This window comes from Dendroctonus ponderosae, unplaced genomic scaffold (assembly GCF_020466585.1).
Source record: "Dendroctonus ponderosae isolate FM_Combo_2020 unplaced genomic scaffold, Dpon_F_20191213v2 Dpon_F_20191213_130, whole genome shotgun sequence".
NCBI classification, from domain to species: domain Eukaryota; kingdom Metazoa; phylum Arthropoda; class Insecta; order Coleoptera; family Curculionidae; genus Dendroctonus; species Dendroctonus ponderosae.
Window position 1 is genome coordinate 20,454 of NW_026017425.1, and position 13,178 is coordinate 33,631.

Below are 13,178 nucleotides of genomic sequence, written 5' to 3' on the forward strand. Positions count from 1 at the left end.
AAAAGGAACCTGTTACTTTTGGAACCGCATATTGTAACCTAATACCAAAGGAACTGCAACGTTGGAACGTGTTACAGAAAAATAACCGTTAAGCACAAAATCTTGTAATGATAGTGCACCTGTTACCCACGTCTTTATAGCATTGACTTGGAACGCCAACAGGAAAACCAATTTTTCAATTATTCTCAACTCATCAGAAAGACGATTTTTTTATGTTTCCCCTTTAGCCTCACCTGTGACTTTTACAGATTGACTCTCCAAATAGTTTTTTGTGCATGTCGCAATTTCCCCCCCGAGAAATAACGCCAACTTCCAATCACTCTGTACATACATCTAATAGATTAATAAGGATGAAAATTAATACTAAATGCAATGTAGAATTAAAGCCGGCTTTAGTTCCCATCATAATGATATTCCAGTCTCATCTGGCGCGTAACAAGCCATCTCAAATTTCGACCAATTTGCCTTATGCCAAGGGGATTCGCATGTAAGGGCGGCATTAAGCGAAAGGCGATATATGCTGCAATAACAGTAATTTCAATAAACCAATAAGAACTTTTTGGTGCTGCCGACCTGAAAGCCCAAAGCTATCGATTGCTGGCCCTTTAAGGGCGATTGCTGCCCCATACAACGAACGGTCTAAGCAAATTATTTTCCGGATTATGATTATTTCAAATTGCCGAATAAGCGGATTAGGGTGATTCTTTAATGCCCACTTGCGCCCAGAATTCATCACAGCGGCACTGAGCTCTTTAATATACAAATGTGAATTACACTTGTCCGGAGAGCTTTGATGTGTCTGAGGGAAATGAGCCCAGCCCTTCATTGTAAGAAGGGTCAGTGACGCAATTAAACAATGCGATAAATGAATGAAAATGGGGAAAATCTTCAGCAAAGATGACGAAACATTGTCGATAATTCAGCCATAAATAATAGTCAAATTTTATTACCCACCACTTTTTCAACTCCCCTCTCTGAGACCATTATGTATTTAGAGATAATGATGCATAAACATAGACATTTTGAGGCAAGTTATCATTTGCATCGCCGTAATTTTTATTGATTTTTAATTTGTTTGATATTCTCCATGCCTTTGGCCGCTGCCTTTAATGCCCTGATCGACTTGGTCACGAACGGGCCGACAATCAGCCAGCTCACGCTTGTTGTTGAGGGTCTTGAAAAGACGTTTTTTGCCAATTAGCTAATGAATTTTTGACACACTCCACGGCATATAATTAAGCTAATAATGCCAGTTTAATTGACACCGCTTTTAAGGGATTTTCCGAAAGAAAGCCGGGACGCATAAATATATTATCGTTGATTACTCGTCTTGAAACCTAATTTATCTTTTTCCTGTTAACTTGAAGTTTTCTCTACCAAATACCCCCATTACTGCTGATGTGCAGAGATGAATGGTTAATGAATGGTTATAATCAATTTAAATAAAATATAAAACAGCACAGAAACGGTGTAAATAAAAGGCGCACATTATAGCAAAGTTGTTTCAAGCGCATAATCAACAGCGTTGGCTTGCTAGAGGGAAATTTATTCGTATATTGGCATTTTACAATAATAGCTGCCATATTGGGGTAAACCGCTAGGCTTTCCAATAAAGGCGTCTTTAATATTCCGGATTTAGTCGAATGCTCCCCCAATATAGAAGAGCGGACAAACGGGACTTTTTATGTAATCAAAACCATATTTCAACCAGAAATTCTGGCAAATATCTGGCAAATCAATCAACCAATATGTGTAATTATTATAAGCAGTTTACTGAGTGAAAAAGTGAAAAAATACAGTCGTTTGATCATGGGACACTTCATATCAGTCAGGCTGTATACAGCTTCCAAGTGGATTGTACATAATTCAATTTGCAATGTAAATTTTATAATAAAATACGTCTTATTTGCCCACACTCAGACCGCAAGTTAGGAATAATTTGCCTTTGAATGCTTGAGCATCGATTTAAGAGCGAAACTGGGCTGGTTTGGGAATTAAGAGAGAGCGTTGGCTGAAACTTCTAATATTTGAGTTTGGGGAGATAATTAAAAGGAGGCGACTGTGGAATTGCGAATTATACTCCACCTATTATCAATTATGGATGAATGGGGTAACCTGCAAATTTCCCTTTTAATCTTGCGTGGAAATTAGGTAATAATTTGATTGTGAATTCGTTCCGGTACATGCAAAGAATTACATTACATTTATTAACTTAACCAGTTGAAAAATACCCGCTTTGATCATTAATCAACTCTTGAACAATCGAGAATTTTGCATCTTCCGGCATCTTCAGAAGTACGGGACAACGCCACGAACATACTTCTATATTATATGTCTTCATTATAAAAATCACCAATTATTCAAACGTTACCGACATTGAGCAAGCTGTTTTGACAAAGGTCATTTTTTTGGCAATAAAACTGTAAATTCGACATCAGCAAAATTCGTTTTTTCCCGAATGCAAATGTTATTAAACGCCCTCCTGCGGCTTTTTAATGTAGGCGCGCATAAAAGCTTTAATCTTAATCCATAAAGCGTCAATATTGTGACAAAGATTTGCTTAATTAAAGCCAGGAACAGAGTAAATAATCACTCAATTACACTGCGAGGCCGGAAAAACGGGGAAAATAATGCGCCATAAACGCGCTGAATGTAAAAATCAAATATAAGCGGATTTCTTTTTCCTCCCATGTGGAAATATCAAAACGCTTCTGAGACTAACTGATGCTGTTTTGGCAAGTCCCACCCAGAAGGCTAGAAATTAATGACTCCTGATGGCAGCCTTAATGATCGAAACAAACATACACTTATCCTCAACTTAGCCGACATCCAGCGACAGGAAAAACAGATGTAAAACAAAACACGCTGCTGTATTAATAGCCCACACAAATCTCTGCCGAATACTATTTCCGAGAAATATTCAGATATATCATTCCACTAAATTAACATTTTGTAAAGGCGAAACGTAAAAATGCGAACGAGTTGTTATTAATAGCCTCTTCAGGGCGAGCGAACGCATTTACAGAAATAATAGTTTTCCAGACCATAATTTAAATGTCCAACAAAGTATCGTTAATCATATGTCATCTGGAAGTTGGGGAAAGTTAACGGTATCGAGGGAGCAATTAGCCGGTCGCAATGTTGAGAACAAAAATCCATATTTAGTGGCTGCAATCCGGGGGGAATCACACAGTTACAAACCCCGACATTTCAGCTGACATATTAACTTGCTAAACGTTAAACTTGAAACACCATTCAAACTGATGGCAGAAGCATGTGCCTGCAATTTTATCTTCATTTTCTACAAACAAAGTGTTTCACCAATCATCCGCCTGCAAAAATGTGGAATCTTCTATATGAAACTATGGAATAATCAAATAGTAGTGAAACTGGAAATAAATCTGGAAACTAAATAAATGCAGCAGAAGACGCAGAAGACAGTAATGTTCAATCACTAGACGCAACGGTTCAAAAGTATTTTACTGGAGAGCAAATATGCACCATACAGATCCGGTAGGAAGGAAGAAGACAACATTACAAAAAAACGAACAGTTAACATAAAGGCTTGTAATCGAATTATACAATTTTTCGAACCGGTAAATAAAGTTTTTATATTTCGGTAGTCTTAAGTCTTGCATTAAGATACTCTAGCTAGTTCACATACGAATGTATTTGATCTCATTATAAGTTTAAAGTTAGATCCATTCAAAAATCAACTTTGAGAAAATCACAGGTAAAAATGTTACATTTATACCGCATCAAATGACCTACAGATGAGGAAACTAGACGTCAACAAGCCAAATCTCAGAAATTACTAAAGAACGACGCGTTTCAAGCCAGAAAAAGGGTGGCCACTGAAGCTTTGCTTATTGGAATTAATTAATTCTTTGCCGATGTCTTTTCAATTACTCGGGAAAATTGATAATACCGGCTGAACGAGATAACAAGGAACCGCTAATTAAAAATGAAGTATATTTGAATAGTTACAAAGTTGCTGCTGAAGACAAAATTTTGCAAGGCAAATTTTAACAACAATAGAAATCTGAGGCAAAAGCTCCATTTTGAAATGAATCGATCTAGTCTACTTCAGTGCCGACTTAGTGAAGAATATTAAAAACATCGTCCATACGCCATTATATTGATCTTCTGAATAATCCACCAGTGAACAATAAGAGATTTTATCAATGTACTTCCGTTATTTCGCCTTCCAGGGCCAAGGATTTTTTTTCATTTTCTACTTCCGAAATATATATATTTCCAGCAGGTCACGCAGCAAGGAAATATTATATCCTGAAGCTTAGTCTCTGTTGTCGGATCGAATTAGTTTCCACAAACTCATAACGAAACAATTTTTTTTACATAATTGTCGAGCCCGGTTTGTTCTCTTCATGTTATGGATCTGACACATCCATTTTCCTAAATGGAATTTCGGCCACAATTTGTCTAGATGCAATGTTTCGCGTGAATAAATAAACAAGTTGAATGAGTTTGGGATGTATTTGTAGCAGTGCCATGAAAAATGTGTATTAAATAATTGAGCATACAAAATATATAAAAGACCGAACATTCCAGTAAAGTGCTTGTTTCTGTTCAATCTCATGCCAATACGAGTTTCCTTAAACTCGGTGAATTTAAACCGAAAATGAAGCTGTCGGAAATTATTCAGTTGTAGATAAATTATTTTCGGAAACCCCTGGAGGATTTTTCCTAATGGCAAAGTAATGTTGGCAGGCCCATCGCTTTGTTAAAGCTGGCAGGTGGTGGCTAAATTAAGTTGGCTAAGAATGTGAACCGACATTTCAAGACGACTGTTATAATCCGATTATTTTCTGCCGGAATAAATTGTTTTCCCTCTTATTACATTACTTGCTTCGCATTCATCGGGGATCAACCGTAAAGTGGATAATGGTTTTCGTTTTCATTCCTCGAGATAATCATTTGCGTTATCAATTTCCGCGTGACGATTTTTTTCTGCCCCGAAAATCATCAATCTTCGCATTGCAACAGAATCACCAGCCATTGAAAGGGGGCGATGTTAACTGGAGGAATTTTCCTAAGTGAAGACGGCGTAACAACAGCTACAGAGATGGTCTAAAAAGACATTTACACGGGGAGCGCTAATTAGATTGAATCCAAAGAGAATTGACTTGCAAGGGAAAGTCACTTCAAAGAGCGCATAGGGGCAGGATGTAAATTGTACCAACTCGGAGGATGTTCATTGTTCAATTTCAATGCTCATTGTAGCTTAATTATTATTAAAATTCCATGAATAGTATAGTGGGGAAAATTAAAATCGTCCGACTACAGGGTGGTTCAAAGTTGGCCTCTTCCCGTTTGATTACTTGGAAATTTTGGGAAAATTCGCGGCTGCAACTGAACGACTGATTTACAATTGTTGCAATAAATGATCTAGAGAGGGTGTCAACCTATGAAAAACCCGCTGTACATCTTTGCTGTTGCATCAGCTTTGCGCCCGGAAACTGATGTTGTGAAGAACGATTAAGAGCGCATCTGTGACAAAGTTCAGGCTCAAATGAAAAATTCTATTCTATTTTCAACTGATTGGAGTGACAAATCTAAGGTTCCACCAGCAAAGGGATTCTCTAAACAGTCTTTCGCAGCAGTAAATCACGGTGGTGAATTTTATTCAAGCGCGTTTAGCAAACATCCTGCCAAGACATTTTCTGGTCTATAAACATTCTATTCTGTATCAACTATAATATTGTCCTTCTATTTTTGGCCTGGAACCCAAACAGCGCTTTGAGATAAAGATCCTGGGCGTACGTCACCAAAAATTCACTTAAACCCCGATTATCAATCACTTCCCTCTAGAAGTTTCATTCGCTACTGATAACATTCCTGCGCATTTGATTGATTAATACCAATGGAGTTTTAAATCATTTTCCCATTGCAACTATTCTGTCACTAAAATTCATAAATTTATGGTGATATTATCTTGAAAAGTGAATCTCACTGACGCCGTTCAAAAAGGTCTCAAGCGAAAAAATTGCACAGTAGCCAATATTTGGCACTTGAAATATGATCCATCAAGATACCATTCTAAATCAAACGGGATTAGAACGATGAGATTATGGATAAAGAAAGCTAGATTAGAAAAACAATAATTCACAAAGGGATTTGGCCATGTCTCGATTTTCGGTATAAAAGCCAACGAACCAACCTAGACTTTCCAGTTTGGTAGCTTAAACTAAGAGTGCCAAAATGAAGATTGCCATTGTTGCCATTGCCTGTGTCCTCGGGACCTTTGCTGCTGCAGAAACCGTAGAAGTAAGTTTTCTATTTAATTACATAAATATTATTAACTCGTCTCCCAATCAAAGGAACTAGGATATGACTGGGACAATATCAAATCCCTGGATCTTTTCGCCGAGCCCATTGGCCCAGCCCCTCCTCAACCAGGTGGCCTCAGAGTGATTGGAGGAACAGTTGCTGCCCGTGGCGCTTTTCCCTATCAAGCTGCCTTGATTGTGAACCTTCTCAGTTTCTGCGGTGCCTCCATCATCAGTGGCGATTGGATCTTGACTGCTGCTCACTGTGTTGACTCGTACGTCCTCAACCAACAACATTTCCTCCGAAAGTTTTGAGAATAATTCGGATTGCAGAGCTTTGGTGGTTCAAGTGGTGGTGGGCGCACATAACCCCAGAACCACTGTTGATGAACCCACTCAGGTCCGATTGAGCGCCAACGGCCGTGTTATTCACTCCGCTTGGGACAGGGCGAATCTTCAAAACGACATCGCTCTTCTGAGAGTGGCCGGTATCCCAGTAGGATCTCCTGGAATTTCTTCCATTTCCCTAGCCCCAGCCACTTCCGGAACTTTCGCTGGATCAACTGGTATCCTCACTGGATGGGGTAGGAACCAAAGCCACTATTCACTCCGCAGATGGTTTTACATCCAGTTGCTTTGCAGGAAGAACCAGCGATGCCAGCAATGCTGTATCCAACGAACTCAGAACAGTTCAACTCCCCATTCTGACCAACGCAGTTTGCCAGAGCTCTTTCGGCAGCATCGTCACTGCTCAGCACATCTGCACCTCAGGGGCCGGAACTCGAGGAGCCTGCAATGGCGACTCTGGTGGCCCATTGGTGGTTAGCGGTGTTGAAGTTGGTGTTGTTTCATTTGGAGCTAGTCAATGCGAAGCAGGACATCCCTCAGTGTTTGCCAGAGTTTCCTACTTCAGGAACTGGATCTCATCCAACTCCGGCATCTAATGATTTTGAGCGAGCGATTTGATTAAATTTTGTTTTTTTGCTTCATTGTTTTTACATTCAATTTTTCCAGCCTTTCGCGTACAAAGGGCTGGAGAAAGGGGAACATTTTAATGGAAATCGAGATGCTCAAATCCTTTTATTTGAGGAAGAGCTGGGTCTACCTTTAGAAAAATGTCGACCAAAAATCTAAATTTCACCTGCGTGTTTTTTGGTGCTCAATCGGTTCGTTTCGACGTAAGAAGGTCACAAATATGAATTTAGAAAGTGATTGGGTCAATAATAAGGAAGAAATAGCCGGGCAAAGGTCGTGAACTCTCAAAAACGCTTAAAATGTGACTAAAATGTCTATTATTTCGGATCTGAAACTTCTAGCATGTTTTTCAATGAGTTCGATGCATTACTCGCGTCCGTGAGTTGAAAATGATGTAGAATTTAAGTACATACTTTCCTGACTGTGTTTCAATTCAAAATCAAATCTATTCCTGGGTTTCAGTCATTTATTGTCTCTATTTATTAATCAAAATACGTTTCGGTGTATTTTTCCACCATCATCAGTTATTCTAAAATAACAGATAGTTTTAAAAAAAAATTAATTAATGTAAAAAAACAACCACAGTTCGTCAACAGCCTCATCACATCACATATTAAAATACATCACAATTGCAATACTTTAAAACATTCTAAAATTAATTAGGGCTAACAGGTGATTAGTCAGGACAATCAAATTTGGGAAGAGACTAGAATTCTTCATTCAGATACTTAATTATTTTTACTTACATATGTAGCGTTGTTGCTGCTTTAAGCCTTGTCCATTATCGGACACAAAACGAATAAAATACTGTTTATATTGATTTCTTTTGCTTTCAGCTATTTTTCTTTGCATTCTGAGGATATTATTTTTGGTTAGCAAAATTCTTCAATATACCGGGTGTCAATATTTTATGTTTATTGCATTTAATTAAAGTATGATATACTGAGCTAAGATTGTCGGTATCCGATCTGAAATTCATAGCATTGTAATATTTTTTAATCGGTATCATTTCATGGACTCTTCTCTTATTATAATTACTCTCGTTAATCAGTATTTTTGTGTTATCAAAATCAAAATTATGCAACTTCTGTTGTGCATGCTGTGCTAATGCTGTACCATTTTCGTTATTTTTTCTTAGGCTATACTTATGTTCGCATATTCTTTTCTTTAGATATTGTCCTGTTTGACCTATGTATATGTTATCACAATTCAAACAGTCTATTTTGTAAATTAAATTAGGCGTGTCTAACTTGTCAATCCTACGTTCAAATTTTGTGAAACTTTCATTTGCTAAGGTGTTTTTAGTTTTTTCTGCTATGTTGATAATATGTGGTTTGAATATATTTTTTATTTTTGTGTTAATTTCCGGTATATATTGTAATGATATATACTTGATATCACCTTCTATTCTTTTATTTATGTTTTTCCATTTAGTCTAATGTAATTTACAAAATAGACTGTATCAATAAGAAATCAATATAAACAGTATTTTATTCGTTTTGTGTCCGATAATGGACAAAATTAATACTCCAAATGGCTTAAAGCAGCAACAACACTACATATGTAAGTAAAAATAATTAAGTATCTGAACGAAGAATTCTAGTCTCTTCCCAAATTTGATTGTCCTGACTAATCACCTGTTAGGCCTAATTAATTTTAGAATGTTTTAAAATATTGCAATTGTGATGTATTTTAATATGTGATATGACGAGGCTGTTGACGAACTGTGGTAGTTTTTTTAAATTAATGAAAATTTTTTTTTAACTATCTGTTATTTTAGAAAAACTGATGATGGTGAAAAAATACACCGAAACTTATTTTGATTAATAAATAGAGACAATAAATGACTGAAATCCAGGAATTGATTTGATGTAGAATTTAAGACATTTTGAGAAAATTTTGACTTTTTCGAAAAATCAAAATTTCACATGCGTGTTTTTTTAGCTCAATCGATTCGTTTCGACGTAAGAAGGTCACAAATATACATTTATAAAGTGTTTGTGTCAATAATAGGGAATAAATCGTCGGCTGAAGATCGTAAACTTTCAAAAAACGCTTAAAATGTGCCGAAAATGTATATTATTTCGGATCTGAAACTTCTAGCAAGTTTTCCAATGAGTTGGATGCATTTCTCGCGTCCGTGAGCTGAAAATGATGTAAAATTTGAGACGTTTTCTGAAAATGTCCAACTTTTCAACTGTCTGTGATCCTCCATCTTCCAACGAAAATGTCTGTATTTGAGTACTTATTCCAACACCAAACCCAACAATCCAGATAATTTCGATTTTTTCTCGTTCCGTTAACTTTGTTATTTCAAAAACCGAACGTCTTCTACGTCTAAGTCCATGAACTTCTCTCAGAAAAATTTCTCGTGATTTTTCGACTTAGTTGATTTAAAACTAGATGTCATTGATGTAGAAGAACAGCCAAGACACTTATTTAAAAATATTAAAATGCAGACCGCGCGAACAAACGCACGAAATCAGCTTTCGCTTCGCGAACGTGCTAATACTGTATAATCAATTTAGCTTACACCAAAGCAATTTTTTGTGCCACAATATTACTTTGTCAATTACGTCCTGATGCTGTTGACGAATACGTAAAATCATGCGGTGGTTTCAAATGAAAGAAAAATAATTTTAAATATTCCTCAACATCAAAAAGTGTGACAAAAAATGTTTACTCAGTAGAAAGTTTCCATAAGTATGTAAGCCATATCGGAGGTAAATATAAATCTAAAGACAGGACGGTTGTCTTAGTTGCTGGCGCTAAAGCAACTCGGGGATTAATCAAGCTTTGAAAGAAAACTTCGCACCACCATGACGATAAATCCTGTCCCTGTTCGGTTCGCTTTGTTTCTGTGCTTTATATCAGCGCAATAAAATAAAAGTAAATCCGTGTAGAGAAAGCGATCTAGAGTGGAAAATTAGACTAATACATGGGCTGTTATCGATTTGAACTTTACCACATCATAACTAATGATTCTTTAAGTAGTTGGAGTTAAGAAAACCAACAAAGGGTAGCGTGCGCCTATTCTTGCAACCATATGATATATTGACAAATAATTACCAGCCGTCGAGATTAACGGCATATAAAAGCGACACCCTTCGTTCGGTTTGTATTTTTATACTATGTATATATTCATTTATTCAGATTTTATTGGGCTATGCACACAAAAAAGGAGAGAGCGTGACCTGCCGTTATTTTTAATTTCCTGTCGACAACGGCCAAATCGCCCCGCATGTATAGTGCATAAAATGTGCCCAAAATTCCAGGGGACGAACAGAATTTAATCACCTCGCATTTTTGTTGTAATAATCCAGGCAGAGAGTGATTAAGTAGCAAAGAACTTAAAGAGGCGATCAGACCTTAAAGTACTTTCGCCTTTGAGCTACTACTGGACTTTTCCATTCTATTCGCAAAAGTCACATAAAGTGCACGAGATTCTAAAGATACACGGAAAATTTAGGGCGTGAAACTCATAATCCTTCCCAAAGAAGCATTGAATTTTAATGTGACCTTTTCCACTCTTTCAAACATTATTATGTCTATTCGCTCTTTGACTTTCTTTGCTAGTTAAATAAAAATATACAAAAATGCATACAGCAACAACCATTTCTTTAACGAACCTTTAGGCAATCGATTGAAGAACTGAGTCCCGCAGTAGACCATGCAACTCGCCCCAAGCACAGCTTTTCACTTATTCCAGTAAACAAATAAATGTGAAGTAAATTACGCTTTTTATCTTGATCACTAGCTCATTCCTCCGTCTTCGACATCACTAAGCTGAGACTAAAGCGGCAGAACTTTTGCGCCTCCCACATGACAATGGAAGACACTTTCATGATCATGTAAAAGTTATAATCGGTCATTGGAACAGAGCCAGAAATCCGCATTTTCAATTGTGTGCAACTTATTTTCGGCTACAATTGCAATTGCACCCTGACAAAATAATAAATGTTTGTTGTGCGTATTACGATGTTTTCCATTTATCCCGAAGTTAAAATTTAAAAATCCAAATGCTTGAAACATTCAAATAGGTTCCAACCTTCGCAAATAAATAAAGCACGAGGAATATTCATTAGTCGTTTCAAAATCATCATAACGAAGTGAAAAAGACGGCTCTGGTACACTTCCTTGACTTCTCGAGTGGATCGTAAAAATACCATTACAGACTGCAACCAGCAATGAAAAGTTTCCATGATAAATGAAAGCACGACTTTTCAAGTTAGTTGCGGCCAAAGTTTCATTGAAACTCCACAGACCGTTAACAGTCATGTCACCACAACAAAGAAACAATTAGAAAACTTTGAATTGAGCCGACTTGTGCTGGAAAATATTGACTGCGCCGCGGAATTTTATGATGGAGTTAGAGAACCCTCTAGACAAAATTTCGTTAGCTGGAAGTTTCAGTTTAGTGAGACAATAGGAGTTTTAAAATAAATAAGGGGCCAAAAGATACGAAATATTCTCATATACTACAGGTGATTTTCATATCCAAATTACACACACAAAATCTGGCATCGGTAATGAAATTTCGGGAAATATTGATATAATTCCGTCTCAATCGCCGCATCCAAAATATCATTTACCCGATAAAATCCCACTACTGTTTCGACTTCATTTAAATAATTTATGACTACAAAAGCAATTAATTCGGTTTCTATTCGGGAATAACGGCAGTTTATTTTATTAAAATTAAAACGGTCTGCTTTTCTGCCTAAACTCGAAAGCAAAGCTCAATCAGAGCGGCCATTCATGTTGTCAATGCCATCAATGCATATTTATATTGTGTTCTCCGGATTCGGAATGATTGAATTTTAAATTTATATTAAATTACTCTATAAAATACGGCCTGCAAAAATCCGCACGGATAAATATATGGATTTCACTGCTCCGATCGAAATATACTTGGATTCTTTAGAACACAGATTAGATTATTTGCTGCATGTTCAATCGTAGCTTCCTTTTTCAGGGGATATTTCCCGGGTTTTATCGAATACGATACATTTTTCATTTCTTCACCGCTTTAAAGTATGTTTTTTTTGAATTTTTAATTGTTCTCATTTGCAAATTTTCTATATTTAAGCAAACGGCAAGGAGAACCTTGAAACTTTACTGTTAAATAAATTGGAGTTTGAAAATCAACTGAACATGTTGAAACTTGTCTGTTGATCATGTCTTGTCTAGATCCTTTGTTTTTTGTTCGTCAGTGTTTGTTAAGCATCTCAGGTGGATTTTCTTCAGGCCGGCAACTAACAAAAATGTATAATTTTGCAAAGTTCGGCTCTGCAAAGCTGCTAGTTGGACAAAAATGAGGTTTTTCGGAACACCAAAAATTTTAAGATAAACGAAAAAGCTCGAAACGGTTTTTAAATTTATTCACAGCTTTGAACAGCGGTGTGGTATTGCAGCGATAACTTATCTCCTTTTGGTCCGACTTACGATCTTGAGCTCATGCTGAAGCAGAAACTTCATAGACATTTTAAGAGGAAAATTTACCCAAATCAGAATTGTCCCCAAAATGTATGATTCTGGAAGATTTTTAACTAAGTGAAGTTAAGGTTCAAATATTTCGTTCATTAATGCAACAGATTCAGATCAGATTCTGCTAATCAGTTCAAAATTTTAAAAATATCACTACAATGCCTAAAGGTTGATTTTTTGAAGACCTATCTGTAAATGAACAAGATAATCGAAAAAATCAAAAACTTTTAGAGATACGAAGTCCATGTTAATGCGTGTGATCTTGATATGCAAAAAAACGTTTCTTTGTCCAACTGAGAGCTTGTAGATCTTCCACCCATAGAAAACGTATCTGAAGCATTAATTCTCTTGTAAAAATAATCACTAACCAAGGAAGAATTGCACTAAATAACGCTTCCAACAGAAATCGAATCGCTATCGAAATTT

At 36.6% G+C, this 13,178-nt stretch overlaps 1 protein-coding gene across 1 annotated transcript; it reads left to right on the forward strand.

The window, feature by feature from the left end:
- Positions 1–6,138: 6,138 nt before the first annotated feature.
- On the forward strand, positions 6,139–7,277 carry LOC125503185 (brachyurin-like). The gene is made up of 4 exons (XM_048663193.1): positions 6,139–6,288; positions 6,342–6,565; positions 6,624–6,874; positions 6,933–7,277. The coding sequence occupies exons 1-4, from the start codon at positions 6,223–6,225 to the stop codon at positions 7,232–7,234; spliced, it is 843 nt and encodes a 280-aa protein (XP_048519150.1). The 5' UTR covers positions 6,139–6,222; the 3' UTR covers positions 7,235–7,277.
- The last annotated feature ends 5,901 nt before the right edge of the window (positions 7,278–13,178 follow it).

Excerpts from the sequence above, each read along its gene's own strand:
- LOC125503185 (XM_048663193.1), top strand. The coding sequence starts at position 6,223 with ATGAAGATTGCCATTGTTGCCATTGCCTGTGTCCTCGGGACCTTTGCT. Across the intron at positions 6,289-6,341 it reads CTGCTGCAGAAACCGTAGAA|GAACTAGGATATGACTGGGA; the intron begins GTAAGTTTTCTA and ends TCCCAATCAAAG. Across the intron at positions 6,875-6,932 it reads TGGTATCCTCACTGGATGGG|GAAGAACCAGCGATGCCAGC; the intron begins GTAGGAACCAAA and ends GTTGCTTTGCAG.